This window comes from Dipodomys ordii, unplaced genomic scaffold (assembly GCF_000151885.1).
Source record: "Dipodomys ordii isolate 6190 unplaced genomic scaffold, Dord_2.0 Scaffold91, whole genome shotgun sequence".
Classification (NCBI taxonomy): Eukaryota; Metazoa; Chordata; class Mammalia; order Rodentia; family Heteromyidae; genus Dipodomys; species Dipodomys ordii.
Window position 1 is genome coordinate 4290717 of NW_012267307.1, and position 20401 is coordinate 4311117.

The 20401-nt window shown below is 40.1% G+C and overlaps 1 protein-coding gene across 1 annotated transcript in view; it reads left to right on the top strand.

Annotated features, from left to right (window-relative positions):
- Atp9b (ATPase, class II, type 9B) overlaps nt 1-20401 on the top strand; it is a 181862-nt gene that overhangs the window by 118621 nt on the left and 42840 nt on the right. Inside the window, exons 12-13 of the mRNA XM_013026118.1 lie at nt 10829-10941; nt 13651-13899. Of these exons, the coding sequence (XP_012881572.1) occupies nt 10829-10941; nt 13651-13899 (362 nt within the window). The remainder of the gene's footprint in view (nt 1-10828; nt 10942-13650; nt 13900-20401) is intronic.

Sequence of the window (20401 nt, forward strand, 5' to 3'; positions counted from 1 at the left end):
AAGTGGTAGAGCGCTAGCCTTGAGCTGAAGAGCTGAGGGACAGCGCCCAGGCCCAGAGTTCAGGCCCCACGACTGGACCCCAAAAAAAAAAAAAGGAATTTTTGTTCAGATTTCCTTACAGTTTGTCTTCTTCAGCAAATAGAGAAACCTGATCAAAAAAAGAAGGTCCTCAGGAATCGAAGTGTAACAGCATATCTGAAATGAATAAAAGAGCAAAAGGAAAACAACTTTACCTAGTGAACAGTATACATGGAAAATCTAATAAGTGATTTTAATACAAATGAATATTAGGTCATTTTAACAAAACCAGTAGAGTAAGCCACTTTATTCACAGATTTATTACATGTGATTTTTGACCAAGTGTGGTAAAAAAATAATCATTTTTAATTTTTTAAAAAATTTAAGAAGTTTCAATTCCCACCTGTGTATCACACTAAGCTGTTGCTGTGAAACTCTATCCATTCCACATGATCGGCAGATGTTTAAATCATCGTGTGACCTGCTGAGTATTTTTCTGCCCTTAATGAAAGGATGTCTCCCAGAAGTCAAATGATGTCCAAAATAAAGTAAAAGTTAATGTGAGTAAGTTAAGTGATGAAGTGAAAAGTGTAGATTTATCGAAAGGCCACGTCTTAGTGGGACTTGGGCAGGATTGTGGGAAAAATGAATCAAGTATCTTTAGTACAATACTGAATTCTAAGCACCCAACTCAAGGTTTTCCTCAACAGTGGTCTCCTTACCAGCCACATGTTTATGGTTACCAATGATCTATTGTATAGAAAAATCTAATGCATTTCTAAGTACAAACAGAGCAGAAGTACAGCAGCAGCATACAGTAGCATAAATAGATAAAACTTAGGAGCCCGGTAATTGCATTGCATCATAAGTAGAGAGCAGGCACTCTGTCGCATCAAGGAAGCACTTGGTGTGTGTGATGGCATGAATCTGTCCTAAGTATGTTTTCATGTGTACTGGATGTGGGGTTTGACAGGTTTTTTTCTTTTCAGTTCTTGGACATATATCTCCTCTGGCTTCATGGTTCAGATTGGAAAGCTGTCACTCTGTCCCCTCTGAGAATGTACCACTTGACCGGCTGCCTTCAAGAGCTGCTCTTTCTGTTAGCTTTTCAAAATTCAGTTATGATGTGTCTGAGCCTTGCTCGCTGGAGATTTTTCCAATTTTGGATTAGCTAAGTTGTTGGGCTGTAAATGTGGTTATTTTGTTTTTGTTTTTAAAACAGATTTGGAGGCTTTCAACCATCATTTCTCTGAACACATTTGTTTTCAAGCCACCATCCTCCACTTCTCAGACTCCAGTGCTAGTGTGCTGGGTCTTTATTGCCAGGCCCTATGGTTCTACAGTTCTACTTGTTGTTGCTGACTTCTCTTCTTGTGGATCAGCCTGGGGCCTACAGTTGGTTTATTCTGAATCTACTGACCCTTAAACTACTGTCTCCCTTTTACCATTAAGCCTGTGCATTAAGGCGTTTGTCTCAGCCTATCATTTCCATTTGGTTTCATTTCAATTTGCTGAAATTTTCTATATTTTCATTTGTTTTAAGAAAATTTGTAGTTTTTTAATTAAAATGTTCTCTGGTGGTTTTTTCAAAATCTTTGTCTGATAATTCCAACCCCAGCTCACTGTTGAACATCAGTGACCCTCTACCATCACTACCAGTGGTCTGAGACCCTCCTGATAAATCGGAGGAGAGGCTAAGGCCTCTGTCCTGTTGTGGGCTGGAGCTCAGGAGCCCAGCTCCAGCATTGCTCTTTCTGAAGGCACAGGCCCTGTGCTATGTGGGCCCCAAGTACAGATGTCACACCAGGGACTGGCTGACCACCATATCCTCTTATGGGATGGACACAATGCATCCAGGGTACTTACTCAAGGCCCTGGTGAGGCAGCATCCACAGTTGCATTTCGACTATGGTGCTGACCTGTTCTTTTATCTTCATTTCAAATAAGTGTGTACTAAGAGCTATAGAGAGCCCAAGTAGTTAGTTCTTTCTCTTTCTGTGTCTCTGTCTAATGTCATTTAGAAGTAAACATTTCATGACAGTATTCACCCTCAGAATGTTTAATTAGTTTGCATTTTAAACAATAATGGGATTCTCCTTAATTAGTTTCCTCTTGTTTGCTGGAGCATTTTGAGTTCCATCAGGGTAGAGTAGGTAGTCTTTGCCTAGGATCATGAGGCAAAATGTGCTTCCTGAACCAAGTAATTGGTAAGTGAGATTTGAGAAGAGTTATACAAAACTGTACAGTAGATACTGATAAGAACCTGATGTGCGTCATTGCTTTTCTAAAGACAGACTGTGGGGGGTTTCTAAATTGTTTGGACTGGAATATTGTGTGGGACTTTTTTCAGTAATCACAGGGTGGACCATGTGTCAACCCATGCACATTTAGACATGCTGGCTATAGCCTTTCTCTGTGGCTCTGGTATGTCTCCCAGGGAACTCTAGATTTACCACCTGGTCTCAGAGCTGGACCTTCCACTACTCTTGCCAGAGAAAGGATCTGGACCGGCTCTTTAGGACCACAGAGGTGGTAGCAGTGCCACAGCCTCTCCTGAAGCCCACACTGACCAAATCATATAACCATCCTCTTACTGCAAATGGCTAACACTTTCTTATTTTGTTCTATGAAAACACAGATGTTTCGCAGTGTCTGACTTTTTGACATCAGATAGACATAGAATTGAGTCCTGACTGCCCCTTGAACTACTTATGATCTCGGTAAGATCCCTCAGCAGTACAAAGAGTTTCTTCCATTTGAGATCTAGATAATGGGGCATCAGAAACATAGAAATAGAAATCTCAGAAAAATCACACAGCCTGCCTTACCCCTTTTGTGTCCAGTTGAGACAGTACACGCTTGTTATTGACGGCATGATACTACATTCCAGAACCATAAATCATTACTTCTTTCCACCTAATATGTCATATTTTAATTGCATAGTTAAATTTGCTCTTTACATGCCTCTGAGTGTATATCTCAGAGGCCTGTCAGGTGTTAGCCATCCCCTGGCGTCCCTAGTCCAGACAGGTTCTAGTCGTGGCTGGCTGGCTGTCAGCATGAAGAATTCTGACTCTGGGGATCAGAAGGGGAACCAGGAACCTAGCAGTTTTCATGCTTCTCCTGAGTGGCCTGAGTTCTCAGAGAAGTGATCCAGAATGAGCTGTTGTCTGAGGAGCCTTACATTACCAACATAATTGTAAGGTGGTCCTTCATATGATTGTAAATTGGGTTTGTGCTTCATTAATAAGCTTTTTGACATGAAGCGTCCATCACAGTGGCCCTCTCATTTGCCACAGCAGAATAGAAAATGAAATGTCCCAATAATTGCATTATGGTTTCCTTCTTGTGGACAAGAAAGCTATGTGGTATAATTAGGTTTGATTGGAGTGCACGTTTCCGGTAAGATCTGAAATTAATGATGTTGCTATAGTGACACATCTGCGGCCAGCAGTGCGTGAAACATAAAGCAATTCATTCGACAAGAGTAGACATCTGTTAGCTGCAAGGATGCAGAGCGTATTGACACTGACCAGGAATGCTAGACGTTATGTGATAAATGAACAAATGATGCTGAAACAGGAGGACAGATAATTTGTACTTAATCTGCTGGGAGAACTTTAATCTTCTCATGGTTGCATTTGACAGTGCCATTGTTTAAAGAACAATGCTGCAGAGAACTCATAAATTTTAAAACTTAACTCAGGTGCAGCTTATTAAAGCAATACATTAATTCCTTTGTTAGGGAGTTTTTGTCTTCATGTAGAACAAAGCTATTATTACAAACACCCACTAAACAACAGGTATTTTTAGGACCTACATTTTATTTATAGCATTTCCTACCCAAATGCCCTATTGTTCAGACTTGAATTATATGTGAATTTCATAGGACAGCATCATCTGAGGGAAATAATATTTTCGTAGTTGTAAGGGTAGCAGAGTAGGGTGTATGTGTTAGATGGTGCATCCGTGGCCTGCAGATCTCACAGGTAAGATTTAGAAAGGTTCATTAATATTTTCAATACCACAGGACCACTGTAGTTTCTCCTGCATGGGTATGATGTCTGGGGTATTTAGTTATAGCAAGGCTGAGCAGTGTTACTGGAGCCGTCGTTCTTTACAGTGTGTACTTAGATGTGAGTGGTATAATTAACATTTTGATGTATTTGGACTGATAGGAATACTTCACACATGTGGTAACTGAACACATACAGTACTGAGAATTAAAATCTTTCGGGCAAGCTGCTTTATAGGAAGTATTATATATGACTCCACAATAACAAATGTCCATTTTTTAAATTTTATTGTAAAGATGCTGTACAGAGGGTTACAGTTACATGAGTAAGACAATGAGTACCTTATTTGTTGATCATTGTTACCCCTTCCCTTGTTGTTGTCCCACTATCCCTTCCCTCTCCCACCTCCCACACTCCTCCCCACCCTACCCCCACCCAAAGTTGTAAAGTTCGTTTCCTGTGGGTCTCAGTTGTAATGACCAATACTTAAAGTTTGGCAAAAACTGAAGGCTTATTACTTGGATAGTTTTGTTTGCATTTGTTGTGATGAAGCCTAAGGAAGTTTGGTCTTCATGTAAGCATTGATTATTCAGCACAGCTACTGCTTTCCTCATAGAGTCCTCATAAGCAATGGTGCTGTTCTAAGCAAGCAGGCCGTGTTGCCTTTGTTTACATTTAGAAATCACCTGCCTGCTCTTTTATTATGGCTGGTGGAGTTTGGGAGGAAGGCCAAATACAGCCCCGTAGCATCTGTTCAGAGGCTGTTCTTCGGCTTCCCAGTGTCTCTTCCACTCAGCCCCAGTCCACTTATCGGTTACATCACTGCCACCTTGAGAGTGATCCCTGTAGGACTTTCCCCTTAGAAACCCATGTCCTCCTTGTCTTCTTCACCCAGCCCTTCTGAAGACCTGCTGTTTCATAAATACCACAGCATTGTTTTCCATAAACATCATAAGTGACCCTTTTGTCACAAGAGATGCATGCTGTGAACAACTTCATATCATTCTCTGATTTGATGGCTCCTTTTTAATCTAGTTCTCAAGTTCCTCTGGTTCTTACAGCTTCTCGTTGAGGTGTGTTAATTCTGTCATACTACAATGACAAAAGCTGTAGAAATCATTAACTGGCTGAACTCATGAAAAATACTGGAAAATAACTTTCTGTTATCATTTTTTTGGCAGTTGTGGAGTTTGAAGTCAAGGCCTTAGACTTACTTGCTAGGCAAGCACTCTACCACTGAGCCACCCATTAGTTACTGCTTCATAATAACTAATTCAATAATTAGGTTTGTGGCTTCTTTCATTTAATAGAATGTTTTTAAGGTAGATCCAAATTATAACATATGTCAGTGCTTCATATATATATATATATATATCTGTCAAATACCATTCCATCCAACCACCAGGGTCTTCCACCCACCTGCCATCCCAGCTACTCAGGAAGCTGTGATCTGAGGACCATGGTTTGAAGTCAGGCCAGGCAAGAAATTCCATGAGATTCTTTATTTCTATTAAACACCAAAAAAGCTGGAAGAGGAGCTGTGGCTCAGGTGATAGACTGCTAGACTTGAGCACAAAAGCTTCAGGACAGCACCAGGCCCAGAGTTCAAGCTATAGGATCAACAAAAATATATACATACATACATACACACACATATTCCTTACACACACAGACACACACACACACACACCAAACTTTATCCATGTATGATTCAATGGACATTTGGATTGTCTTCTTTTGGAGTTCTAGCCAGGACAGTTAGATATGACACAGGAGGTGGCATGCCTGTTGTGTAGAAAATATAGCTGTTCTATGAGGCGTGGTCCTGAGATCTCTCTTAAAAATGTAGTAAGCAAGGTTACTAAGAAAGCAAGATCCACATACAAAAATAACGCATTTCTGTGTATAACAAGGAACTAAAAGAAGGCAACAATTCCATTTATAATGGTGTCATAAAATATTTTTTATTGTTAAGACAGCAAGAAAGCTCCCCAAATGTATCTACAGGTTATAAATGATACCTAGTAAAATCCTGGTTACCTTCTTTGCAAAAATTGGCCTCCTGTAAATCACATAGAGATACTGGGAGGGACCCAGAACAATTAAAACCATCCTGTAAAAAAATAAAACTAAAAGAATTACATTTCTCCACGTTTAAACTGACTACTAAACATATTCATTAAGAATAGTGTGGAATCATATAAAGATAGACACAGATTGATAGAATACAATTAGAGGCCATAAACAAATCCTAATATTGATGGTCAACTTATCTTTCAACAAGGATGCCAAGAGAGTTTTGTGGGAAAGGGACAGACTTTAAAAAGAAATGGTGCTGGACTAACTGGATATCTATGTATTAAAAAAAAATGAGCATCTTACATAAAAATTAACTCAGACCTAAATTTAACAACCAAAATTATAGCCTTTTAAATTGCTCATTCTTAAGAAACTGTTCTGAATTGTCTTTGTAATCTCTCTGGCTTCAACTTAGTAACCGAATAAAGGGTTTTTAAGGATCTAAAAACAGAGCTCTATAAAAATATATGATCAGAAAGGAGGATGAAATAGTTCAGACCTAAGCTTCATATATCATTTAAAGTATTTTCAACTAACTGTATATATACAACAATATAACTGGTGCTTTAGCATCTTCCAGGGGTCTTTGTGCATGTGTAAAATTATTTCCAAGATTTCTCCAAAGATCAAAATATAATGACAATGTAAAGTTAGGAAACTCATATCTTAAATACAATTCTAATGACAACTCAGGCTAGCTCCAAATAAAAGGACAGTTAGCTAAAGTGGTGTACGGTAGAACTCTCAATTTACTATTTAGAAATTATCTGAATGGAATGATTATAAGGAAGTATCTTTGATTTTAGAAAATATATGTTGACTATGAACTTATTGCATTTGGAAATATCAGGTGTTTCTCCAGTAATCTCTGGAAAAAATGATGCCCCAGATAAATGATATAATTACTATATGAACCAAAACTGCATAGCTGTGTAAAGCAGGCGTGTAGCATCTTCTGCCCTTGTCCCGGCCTGTTATCTTTTCCTCCATGTATCTGAGATATCTTTGTTTTAAGTTGCCTTTAATGAGGCAGATAGTACACGGAATTCATGTTTACTATGCCATTTTCTCGTGTGACGCAGGGATAGATAATCTAACATCCAGGTAAAAAATTTCCATCATTTGATTTTTTCCCTTGGTAATTTCCTTTACAACCGGCTGTGTTTATTTAGTGTATTTTTTGTTGTAACAGTGATGTACAAAGGGATTACAGTTACATAAGTCAGGTTTTTATAGCACCATAAATTTTTGTAATAAAGCAATGTGTCTGTCCTACTTTGGATATGCTCCGTTATAGGTAGTTTAATGGGGGGTGAAATGTGGCTAAGGATTAGGAGTTCCTGTTTTGCCTTCAGATGACTTGAAACTACTTGCAATAATTAGATTGAGCCCTGGCTTGATTCTGTGAAGAGGAATGAGATACTGATGGCCTCGACAGCGTAGGTTAGTGGATGAAAAGCTAGAAGGGAAGGAAGCCCGAGGTCAGAGGCTGGAGCCCAGTGGGAGTGGTCCAACAGTCCTGAGCTTATTTATCAACAGTGTTTACAGTACACAGTCTCTGCACATGTCAGCCTGTGCTGCACACACGAATGGCTCACCTCAGTGAATAATTCATCTCTCACAAAAGCTCACAGTAACAGGAAAACATAGTGTCAGAACAATTGCAGCATTACTCAGGTCTGTACCCTTGTGCTAAATTTCTTCTTTCTTGTATTACCTCAATTTTGTTTGTGTAAAGTATCTATCAAAAATAAATTCTGGGAAGTTTCTTCAGATGACTCGGTTATATACTATACAGTGCTTCTGGTTGTTCCGCCATAAATTCCTTTTGAACCCTTCATCTTCAGGTTGCCCGGGTTTTGTGCATGGGCATGGTTACCATGTCTTTGCACCGCTCTGCTGCTGGAGTCCTCTAAGTTTGACGTGCTCATCTCAGCTAATGGACCTGACCAGCTGACGGCTGTGCAGAGCTCTGTCTTGTTTTTTTTTTTTCCTTGCTTTGCCTCATTTTTGGCCCTGAGTATTTGCTCTCTTGCCTTTATGGTAGAAACAACATTCCTGTACTTAAAAATCCATTTTCTTTTAATTTATAAATGATTGGAAAATGTAAAAAAATGAATGTGCTTGTGTTTCTAACAATAAATGTAGCTCTCCAAATTTAATGCTGTTGAGAAATTATGGATGTAAATTGGAAGTAATTGGGTCAGGACAAAGCGGCCGTCAGTCTGGCTTTCATTTTTGAATCTAATCCATTTGACATTGTATTCAGTTTTATAGGAAAAGAATCTACAGGAAACATTAACTACCAGAAGTAGTGAGCACCAGTGTGTCTAGAAGTGTGAATAAGAGTGTGGATTAGTTCTCTCAAACTGACCCTTCCTTCACTTGACCCCTGGAGCGTAACCAGCAGCAGCTTTATTATACTCCACAGACTTTCTATAGGACACCGGCTGTGATGCCCCAAAGTTCATATATTGAAGAATTAGTCCTTAGCTGGTAGTGCTGCTTTGATAGGTTTACATATAAAATGGCTCATTAATAAAATGTTAAGTTGGTCAGGCACTGGTGGCTCATGCCTATAATCCTAGCTACTCAAGAGGCTGAAATCTGAGGATTGAAGCCATTTGGGACAAGTAAGTTGTGAGACTCTTATCTCCAGTTAACCACCAAAAAACCCAGAAGTAGAGCTGTGACTGTGAATCAAGAGGTAGAGTGCTATCCTTTAACAAAGAAAAAGCTCAGAAACAATACCCTCTGGCCTTGACTTCAAGCCCCAGGACAAAAAAAACCCCAAAAAAACAAAGTTAGGTTGACACAAGTAGTATTAATGAGAGCCCTACTTCAGACTGACGTAGAATTTACTACTAACCTGCCTGTCATGAGCTGCCCTGCTTCATGCTCAGCATATGAAGTCTTAAAAAGAATTGCAAGTTAGACCAAGTAATCTAAAAAGAAAAATATTTTATTATGTGTAATATATTTGTTAAGTGGATTTTAGGAAAAGGTTTCACTGGGTGAAACCTTCACACCCAGAGGTGAATGCTTTATTTTCCTACAATTTAATGTATGATTTTAGATAATAGAATGCTCATTTTTTCATCTCAGCTCTTTGTTATATAAACTCCTTATTTTTATAAGTATTCCCTATTTTATTTGGAAGCTAGATAGTTGCTAACTAAAGTTAATTCACCTTTATTTAACTACAGTGGCATAAACCAGTCCTTACATAATTGTGATTGTTTCATTTCTGCTTCTTTGAAACTTAAGGGTCCTCTACTTAAGGTTTCGTCACTTTGAAGGGGCTGCATAGAACTCTGTAAAAGTAAAATTTATAAAACTAATGAGCAATAGCTACTTTTAGGGATTTGTAATACTATAATGTATCATATCCATTGTAAAAGCATTTACAGAAGGGTGTCAAATTATAATTACATAATATAGACCCCCTTTTTTTTTAAGAGGATTGTGTTCTAGTGGAAAGTTCCTGGCCAATGGCCTGTTTTCACTCTCACACAAATCCTAACTGACCTATATATGGGCTTAGTTGTGTATGTTTTCCATATCACATATGTCAAAGAAAATAGAGATTAGTGTAGTAATGGGCATTTTGTGACCATGTAAAAATCCTGGCCTTCATTAAAATTATTATACTGTTGTGTATATTCACACTTAGTAGTCATCACACATACCACTATATCAGTGTCAGTAGAATCTTTGTTATCTATTCTCTTAGTCAAGTGCAGGAGCTCCAAGGGGGGACAGGGGCGGGCAAGATTCAAGCAGTACCTTACGCTCATATGCATGGGCAATGAACTGTTTCTGTGTTGTCCTGTATTTGTATATGTACAGTAAGTTAGATAGCTTTACCTGCCCATCCTTGTGTTGCTCAGGAGCAAACCTTCAACAGCACACCCCCATAGCTCTCTTTTTAGAAACTCACCCAAGAAAACTATCTCCTATTTGGTAGATTGATTTCCTGTTGTTCCAAATGGTACAAATGCACACTAAGGGTTGGGTACATTTGGAACATCTGTTTCTTCTACTAAAACTCCTGTTTCCAAACTACAATTTCTAAAACAGATAGGTCATGTTAATTTGCTGCTACTTACTATCTTTCTCTTACAGTGTGCTATACCATGATTATGAAGTTATAGTGGCTGTTTTCTGTTTTATGCCTCTCTTTCATAGCAGGCAGAAGTTACATTTGTGCCAAATAGTAAGTCTGGCTGCCAAGCCAAGTCCAGGCTGTCTTTGTGTAACTAGAGCTGGCCTGTTAAGGAGCTAGGCACTAGTGGCTCATGCTTTGTACTACTACTCAAAAGGCTGAGATTTGAGGATCACATTGGAAGCAAACCCCAGCAAGAAAGCCCACTAGACCCTTCTCTCCAAAAAACTACTGAAAAAAAGCTGGAAGTGGTACTGTGGGCCAAGTGGTAGAAAAATAGTCTTGAGCAAAAGAAGGGACAGTGCCCAGGCCTAGTTCAAGCCCCAGGACCAGGAAGAAAGGGGGAAGAAAAAGACTGTTATGGGGGAATGGGCTGTACCAGGCAGAAAACTTCTTGTCCTCAGGACCCAAATGGGCATGATAGCGTTCTATGAGCACTCCGTCTTCCATCAGGGACCCCAGCTTCCTGGTTGCACACACACTGCACACATGTAAGCAGTGGCCAGCATTGCTCACGCTGCCCGTTCACTGTTGTTGTTGACTCTCACAGGCACCCTCACTCGGAATGAGATGGTATTCAAGCGGCTACATCTGGGCACCGTCTCCTATGGAACTGACACCATGGATGAGATCCAGAGCCATGTCCTGAATTCCTATTCCCAGGTACATGAATGTGCTTCTGAGCCGAGCATGTGTGCAGTAGCAATCTCCTCTGATAACGTTAGCTGTTACTATGCTTCCTTGAGTGATCATTACTAACATCTCAATCAAGAAACAGCATTGCCTAAACATTTCTACATTAGTGTGGTTATAGAAGACATGCTGGACATATATTATTCGTAAACATTTGCTTAGTGAATTGTTTAAACAATAAAAACAATCCTTTCGCTTTTCTCTGTAATAACACTTTCTTCAACTTTCCAACAGTGCATTCTCTCTTCTTTTTCAGTAACATAAGTAGATGCTGTGCTGCTGTGCTGTGAGCAGTCGTGGAATTTTCACTCAGCTCCAGCAGAGTTGCTGGAGTGTGCATGGCGCATGGCAGGCAGCTTGCTTCATGGCCAGTCTCTCTCTGCCTAGGTTATTTTAACGTAAATCACAAATACTCCATTATTTTACCTGTAAATAATTACATGTTCTTAGTAAGTAGAACTTTTAAAAAAAAAGGCATTACCATCTTACTATAGCTGTTTGAGATTACAAGACCAAGGATTATTTGTTTTGCTTTAAACATTAGGATACAGCTTAGAGTTCATCTGCAGAAGTTTACAAACAGACATGCTGCATGAGTGATTCACTCCTAACTGTCCATGTTCCTGACAGGGCGGGAACTATGTTTAGATCCAGTTGATAATTGATATGGTCCTGGCCACAAATAGTGGAGTTTTCCCCCCTCATTTATTTGACTTCTTTTAGCAAACGGTCATAATTTAGATCTGTGTCAGAATCATTAAGCCCAGCAATTTAATAGCATTTTAAACCTGTATAAAATGCCAAGTCCAGCATTGTAATCTGTCAGGAATTGTTCACCTTCTCAGGCTGCTTCTCTGCCTTTTTGCTAGTCTGCTTGGAATATGGTACTCCCCACTGCTTTAGTGAAGATCCACCTGGCCTCAGTGTGCCATAGCTTACCCTGGTGCCAGGCCAGCACTTCAGCCCCAGGCCCGTGATGGCAGCTACACACGTTACAGTAATCTCTTTCAGATTTGATGCTGCTTCAACTAAAATATACTTTCCCAGTGTAGAAAGTTGTAATAATGTATTCAATTTCTTAATGACTTTCTCTTCTATGTTTGATACTATTCTGTCATATACTTTATTTTTGAGATGTTGCCACATGAAATCATTCTTTTATGTGTTTATATATTTTATTATACGTCATGTTTGTTCTTGTATAAGCGTATATCTATATGCACCAACACCACTGAGTATCTCATGTGGATGTGATTCATTAAGGTATGGAGTTTTTTTTTATAATATAGAATATTTATGTATATTTTTTGTAGTGCAGGGGTTCAGACCCAGTGCCCCACACATACATACTTGGTAAGCATTGACTTACATCCCCAGCCTTAAAATATTTATTAATAGAAGAAAAAACTAAAAAGTAGAACAAATAAAGTCTCCCTTCTCTTAGGAATCTTTGTCAAGTTTGAAATAGTACCAGATAATAACTGTTTTTAAAGTTAATTTATATTATCTATGAATATGATTTTAATAGCTATAAGTAAATTATTATTTTACCAGGAAAAAATTAAAAGCAGAAAAAAATTATTATATAGAGACAACAAATACTTAATACTTATACCTTAAGAAAAATTTAAAGCTCATCCTTACTAAATGCTGTCTATAGGCTAATCATAGAGTGCTTTAGATATGAAATTGATGTTTTTCCTTATTTGTATTCTGTTTATTATTAGAATGGATGTCTAGTAGGTCTGCTATAAGGTAGCACAGATTTTTTTTCCTTTTTTTTTTTTTTTTGTTCCATCCGTAGGACTTGAACTTGTGTGCCTGGGTGCTATTACTCAACTTTCATTCAAGTCTAGTACTCTACCACTTGAGCCAAGGTCCACTTCCAGCTTTTTTGGTGTTTAATTGGAGATAAGAGTGTTACAGACTTTCTTGCCCTGCTGGCTTCAAACAGTGATCCTCAGATCTCAGCCTCTTGAGTAGTTAGGATTATAAGTGTGAGCCACTGGCTCCCAGCTTCACACAAAACTTTTCTAACCTGATTATATTTCCCCACTAGACACATTTGGTAGTAGAATGCATCATCTTTAGTGGCATTTGTGTGAAATTTACTTGCATGAGTGAATGCAACAGGATGCAGAAGAGGAGATGGCTGAGCCCCTCTTCTGCTGGGTGGGCATCATGTGAGCCAATACAACTGAACACCAAGCTGACCCCTCCCAGACTTACTGGCTCTGGCCCTAGTCTGCTTTCTAAGGACTGTTGTGAGTCTCAGAAGTGGGAAGTGCTGTCTGACACCTGCTTAGGTAGGACGTAAAGAAGAGAAAGCCACCACTGGAGGGTGACAGTTCACCCACACAGCCAGCTGAGCCCAGTGGGGCCAGATGCACGCGTGCGTCATAAACAGGTCTTTACCTAAACATAACTGAAATAGGACAAGTTTTCCTCAGAAAACACTGCCGCTGGATCTGGGTATTGTTAGCTACAAACTAGATCATTTAAGTTCAGAAATTATTACAAGTTGGATTTATTTATGATATTATTGGAATATTTAAAATTCTGTCCTGCTTTTAGTTTCATTTTACCTGTAGCAGTTTTCTTATCTCTAGCTACCTAGTAATCTTGCACTGACCACCTTGTTTTGCCTGGCCTCTAATTACATCATGCTCTGTTTTAAAGGTGCATCCTCCAGCAGGCAGTAGCAACCCTAGTTCAGCTCCACTGAGAAGAACCCAGGCTTCAACCCCCAAAGTTAGGAAAAGTGTCAGCAGTCGAATCCATGAAGCAGTGAAAGCCATTGCCCTTTGCCACAATGTGACCCCTGTCTATGAGGCTCGGGCTGGTGTCACCGAGGAGACAGAGTTTGCCGAAGCTGATCAAGACTTCAGTGATGAGAACCGAACCTACCAGGCATCCAGCCCCGATGAGGTCAGTTGGCCTTGCTTAAGGGATCTTGTTTCAGGTTATTTTCATAGCGCAAACTGTGTGATCTCTATGGAGTTCAGTTCAGCTTAAGAGCCACAAGGATTGCTTTTCTCTGGAGTGAGGACACAGGGCAGTGTCCCAGCTTCTAGCTGAGCCTTAGCTGAGGGCTAAGGCTCATGAAAGTTGCATATGACTGTCCTCTAAGAACAGAGGCTGCAAGGATGATGATGGGAGACCAGAATCCCTTCCTAGGGAAGACAGACCCACCGACCAGCATGGAAGGAGGGAGGGAGAGGGGGAGGAAAGTGGAAAGGTAACATTAATCATGACCGGGGAGCAGGCAGACACCGGCCCTCTGACACTAGCCACCAAACAAACCTTTCCTCTTTTAAGTTGTTTCTGTCTGGTATCTCCTCTATCATGTTGTATTTGATATGTCAGAGTAACTATTTCCTGACCTCATGGATCTCAGGCTGCAGGAGAAATGGAGCTACTGATCTTCTGGTAGAAAGGAAGTGAATGTGTGATCATCTAAAAACAGGCTTAGAGGAAGAAGGGGCCACTAAGAATTACTTCAAGTAGGACCTGGTTCTTCTGCTGTGGCAAGGCTATTCCCACAGTGTAGAAGGAGTTTGCCTTGATGCTGTTCCTTCTTTTGAGTCACACTTACACTCCTCTCTTTTCAGAAAACAGAATCTGAAAATTAGGATTAGTTAAACTATTGGCCGTTTTCATGAATCCTACAATAGAACTTGTTTCTAGTAAAACAGGCAATGCAGAAGGTAGAGCTCCATTTTTGGCTCAAGTACTCATTGTAGTACTCTTTGTCTCCATCATTTAGTTGCTGGGTTTTATCTTTAGGCTCCCTACACCACCATCACCAACAGATTTTGCTGGCTGGTAAATATGTACACATCTCTCATAGCCATGCTGGTATGACTGGTAGAATCAGAGTGTGTCAAAAATTTTTATGTATTGGTAAGGAACTTATAATACACAATTCAACAATCTAAAACTTACAAGATGTGTAGTTAAGATTGGCATGACTAGCCAGGCGCCAGTGGCTCATGCCTGTAATCCTAGCTACTCAGGAGGCTGAGATCTGAGGATCACGGTTCAAAGCCAACCCCGGCAAGGAAAGTCCGTGAGGCTTTTAGTTCCAATAAACCACTAAAAAACCGAAAGTGGCACTGTGGCTCAAGTGGTAGAGCCCTCGCCTTGAGCTGAAGAGCTGAGGGACAGCGCTCAAGCCCCACGACCGACCAAAAAAAAGAAAGATTGGCATGACTTACAAACTACCAACTTCTTGGCTTTCCAAACATTGACACAGATGCATACAGGGCATTGGTAGCTGCTTCTTGGAAGGAAAAGGAGGTACTTTTCTTTTTCTCTTATAGAAAGGCTGAGATACACTGTTTCTTCTATTGTACTATGCATTCCAGAAATCCTCAACCTTCCATATGATTACATGTTGAAAAGGAAGTACTTGCTACTTCTGAATATGCCAAAAGAAGTGTGAATTTTGTTTAAAGTCTCCAGGGTTTTTACAGTTTTTTCATGATGTTTCTTAAATTTTCACACAAGGATTCATAGCAGAGAGATTTCATTGATTCAAAGATAGCTAAGGTTTTAGAGAAATTATAACAGAAAAACTGTTAATCTTATATTTGACTTTTGGACTTGTTTGGAAATTGGAGCAATTAAAGGTAGCAAACAGTAGATACCTGCGCAGAATCATAACACATAGTTTACGTTTAAGGATGAAAACTATTGACTTTATCATAATTTTTAAAGAACAATATCGATGTGATGTGTTCAGACCCAGGGCCTCAGGAAAATCATCAGAATGGCCCATTGCTGAGCATATTGAACTTTGCCGCTGTTGGGTTGACAGATGATAGCAGTGCTTCCCAATCACCAAAGTACCATTCTAAAGCATTTTTTATTGAATAAAGTGCTCAGAATATTGCACCCTAGAGCTTTATTTAGGGAAATGGTTCAATTGATGTTCCCTGTTTAACCTCAGCTTTGACCTATCACAACATACATGGTTAATAAGCAGCATTATCATTTAAGAGTCTTTAGTTTTATGTAATCCTCATCAGCGCCATTCTTATCACCCTCCTAGCTACGTGGCTCTGCGTTATGCAGCTCCATTCAAAGAATGTGATTTGAGGGCCCTGGTTTTGTACATTGTGCAACCACACTACCCCATGGCCTCCATTGGTCTGAGGCACCTGTACCATCTCACTCTGAGGAAGAGTGTAATTTGCTAAGTGGAGTGCCCTGGTTTTTGAGTCTGTAATGTCACAGTTGCTGCTCTCCCTTATGTGAGCAGCTTTGATTCTCATTTTCTTCCAAGCAAAAGGACCTTTTCTCTTACCTACACGTGTGCACAGCTGAGTTTTATTATACAAGTATTGGAACTCTGAGGTAATTAATTTTGAATAGAGTCCTATGAGATACAAGCACTAAATACTTCCAGTGGTCTGTTACCTGTGCTATATTTGAGATATTCGAAGGTAGAGAAAGTGGTGGTGATGATGTCCAAGTGTAAAAATCACTGATTCTGTATTCATGAAGTAGAACCTACTTATGCCCTGGTCATTGTTTCTTATGATAAGTGATCAATATTTCATTTTCTCTAAGAGAGTAGAAAGTTCTGCTACCCTGTCAATTTATCTCTACAAGCTCAGCATAGTAAACTCCAGCTGAGCAAATGTTAACTGTCCTCTGGAAATTCCTTCACAGAATTAAAAGCCACTCTTTTTCACTGTTTTAAGTACATGTCCAGTGCATTTACAGAAAGCCCATGCTAAAACTCGGATGATGAGCAACCGTAAAAGAACATAAACTCATAACCTCAGAATACAGAAGTCATCAATGCAGGCGATCAAGGCAAAGGATGACCTCTGCTACTTGTGGTGCGAAAAGATTGATTGTCCACGATTATTAATGACTGTTTACTCCCATAAACTAGCCATTCATTAGTAGCATTCTCTCCCTCTCTTTGGCTACATTTTCTCATCAGTAAATTCTGTATTAAATAATATTCTAAGATGTAGCTATTACTGGCCTTATTCCAGCATTTGTATGCAAAGAATCAACTGAAAATAATGACAAACCACAAGTGGATTTTTTTTTAAGAACAGAAGAATGTTAGTTAAATGGTTGACAGCACTGTTTTCAGATTTACAGACATAAGCACTGGTGGTTGTAGTGTGCTCTATCTTTTATTAGTGTATATTAAGTTTTATTGTGATATTTCCTTACGTGCATATAGTGGTCTTTGGTTATAGTCACCCCTTCTACTATTTTGTGTGCTTTATTTTTAAATTCATTTTATTGTGTGTATCTATTGAAGCAAGACTAATTGTGAGGTTTTGTCAATATATTTGTGAGGAGCAAATCATTGTCATGACATGAAGCCTTCACTCTGTGACCTTCAAGACCAATAGGGAATAAATACTACATTGCCTGTCTGTGAATATTGATTAGCAGTTTTTCCAGATGATCAAATTGCATTTTAAGTTAATAATTCTATTAAATTATAATGATGATTGTAATAACCACAATCAAAAATGATGAGATGTCATTGACTAGGTTATGATTTGTAAAGTACATGGTAAAAAAAAAAGTATCCTTAGAGGATTTCTGTCAAGCTTTTCAAGACTAGTCGTAGCACAGAAATTTCTGATAATGAAATTATAGAGAAAAAGTAATCATCTTCCCCTGGATCTCATTTCCCCTGTAAGATAGAACTCTGGGATATGCTTTCCTGCCTGGTTATACAGCATGGAAAAGTGTGACAGGCAAATGGAGTGCCTGTGACAGAAAAGCTACTTAGTGGTGGCTAAGTGACCTATAAGAGGTAGGGAGGAACCAAAGGAGGGAAGGAAGAAAGGGAAAGAAAAAAGAAAAGAGCCCATGCACCTGTGGCTCACGCCTGTAATCCTGGCTATTCAGGAGGCCGAGATCTAAGGATTGTGGTTCGAAGCCAGCCCGGCAGACAACATAGTAAGACTTACCTCTCCAGTTAATCAGAAAAGCTTAAAGTGATAGAACACTACTAGTCGTAGAGCACAGAGGCTTGGGGGCAGTGCCCAGTCCCTGATTTCAAGCCCCAGGACCAGCACAAAACCAAACAAAACCCAACCAGTGATCCTTACCCAAGCATGCAAAGGAACTCTATAGCCACCTGTGACTCTGCAGACTCGGGAAATTCCTTCAGGCTGTATGTGGCATTCCCAATGCTTTTAACAGGAGTCAAAATACACTAGAAAGGAGAATGAACTTCTGCTTTTAAGGAGTATCTCTGAAGAGTTGAGGTTAACATGATTTTCTTCTAGTGAGTGAAACAAGTCAAGGAAGGAAAAAATAACAGCCTCATCAATTGAAAAAGAAGCAAGACTTAAAATGTGAGATTTCTAAGACTATACAGGACAGTATCAACAGTACTGCCAAGTAAATGATCAGAATTTCTCTAAAGCACTGTGTTCTTTTTTCACAGTTACTTTACAGTAGTGGTCTAAGTGGTTCTCTCTGACATTTGGCAGTTAGTCTGGTGTTCAGTCTAGCAGCTGTCGTGGTGAAGGATGCCAGAGTTGTCACGCACAGCAGGTGATACGGATCTCATTGTGGACCGTTCAGTAGCACCTTGTTGGTAGAACTAGGTAGGAGTCCCTAAGGTTGTGGTCTTTTAACTTCTCACCTTTGATAGCTGTGGTACAGGCTTTATCCCAGCCAGCCGTGCAGAGTCAAGGTCCTGAACTCCTGTTTTGTTCAGACCTGGTAGACAATTTCCTGTCGTATTCTCCACCATCTTATCTTTTCACCATAGGAAGTCTGGCTTCTGTTTGACTGGCAGAAAAGTGGTGATTAATCACTGAGACTAGAAGATGAGACTAGACACAGACCTTCCTTAGCACTATGAAGTATTGAGGTCTTTTTCTAGATGTGTGAACTTAAAAGTGTGAAACATTTTTATCTATAGGGACTTCAAATGTGAATTAAGAAAGGGGAAACACCAGAACTCATTGGCATAGGCAGGAACTTCTGGATAGAAGTCCAGGGGCTCCACACGTAGTAGAACAGATTCACAAATGGGACCAAGTCAAGCTTAAAAGTAGAAGTGACTTAATGAAAACCCGCAGCTTCAGGCTTGGAAAGTCAAATCACATGGCCCCTTCCGCCCCGCCCTCGCCACCCGTCCTCTGTTTTTCTCGTGTGTAGACAGCATAGAAAGATTTTTTAAAATGTACCTAGCGTGTTTGGGCAGTACCTCAACTTGTTGCGGGAAGTTGGGCTTTGAGTTAGTTAGCGTTAAGCTGCTTGTGGATCTGATCTGTGTAGGTGATGCGCCATGTAGGTGAATCTACAAGGCCACCTCAAAGCCAGCGCCATCCTCATCCCCCCGTGCACAGGCCCTGTCAGCAGCCAGTGGTTTAATATGCAAACACATTTCTACTTCTTTCAGTTGATATAAATTTGCATTTGAAAAAATGCAAAGGCAGACTAGCAACATTCAGGGAGAAAGCCTCCTTCGCCCTAGACCCAGAGTGAATCCAGCATTTAGAAGTCCCCACCCACATCAGGACCTGCTGAGAACACTTGCCATGGGCACTTGTGCTCCTGACGTGAGAATCCTACTAGCCTCCTACCTTAAAAGCACTGGAAACAGGAACTCTTCTGATTTATCTGAGAGTTGCCGCACCCCGCTTCCTCTGACTGCTGCTGCGTGCGAGTGTACCCTGGGCTGCTCCTGATGTTCGTTATTCTGCTTTCTGCCCTGCATAGTGGGCGTGAGGCCAGAAGGGGCCGCTCTAGGGTGGCTGGGCTTTCCTGGATCTGTGTGGGGCTCCTGTTTGCTGCACATATGGCTGGAAGAACCATCATCTGTTTGGTAATGATGTTGGCCTCTTTGTCAGGAGCTGATATGTTTTAGAAAGTATGTGTACTTCATTATTTTTATTTTACTCCTTAAGGGAAAGGTTTAACACAGGATCTTGAACACATTAGGCATATATTATACTAATGAGTTTCATTGCTAGCCCTGAAAGTATGTATACATTTTGTAATTGCCTGACCTTCTTGGAGGAAAACAGAATCAGACTTTGGATGCCACTAAAATTTTCTTTGCTTTCGTTGCTGTATTTACTGTTCCTCCATGTAAGTTATTTGTAGGAGTCTTCTCAAAGAATAGTACAACCATTTTCAAATCACCAGAAAAGTCTTTGAGGGGTTTCCTTCACTACTCACCCTCCCACTACCTCCACCCCAGACCATGAGATAGGACTTCCGAGCTCCATCAGTCCAGACTTGGAGAGCTGCTGGCAACAGGTGTCAGCTGTCCCTGGTGGGGCACCTAGTCTTGTTTGCCTGAATAAACACACAGGTAGGAATTAACAGCAGATGCAATGAAGGTAAGAACTCTGCCCAACACTAAGCAAGTTACCTCTGGATAGTAAGCATCTGTCTTTTGAAAATCTTTTTTTTTGGGGGGGGG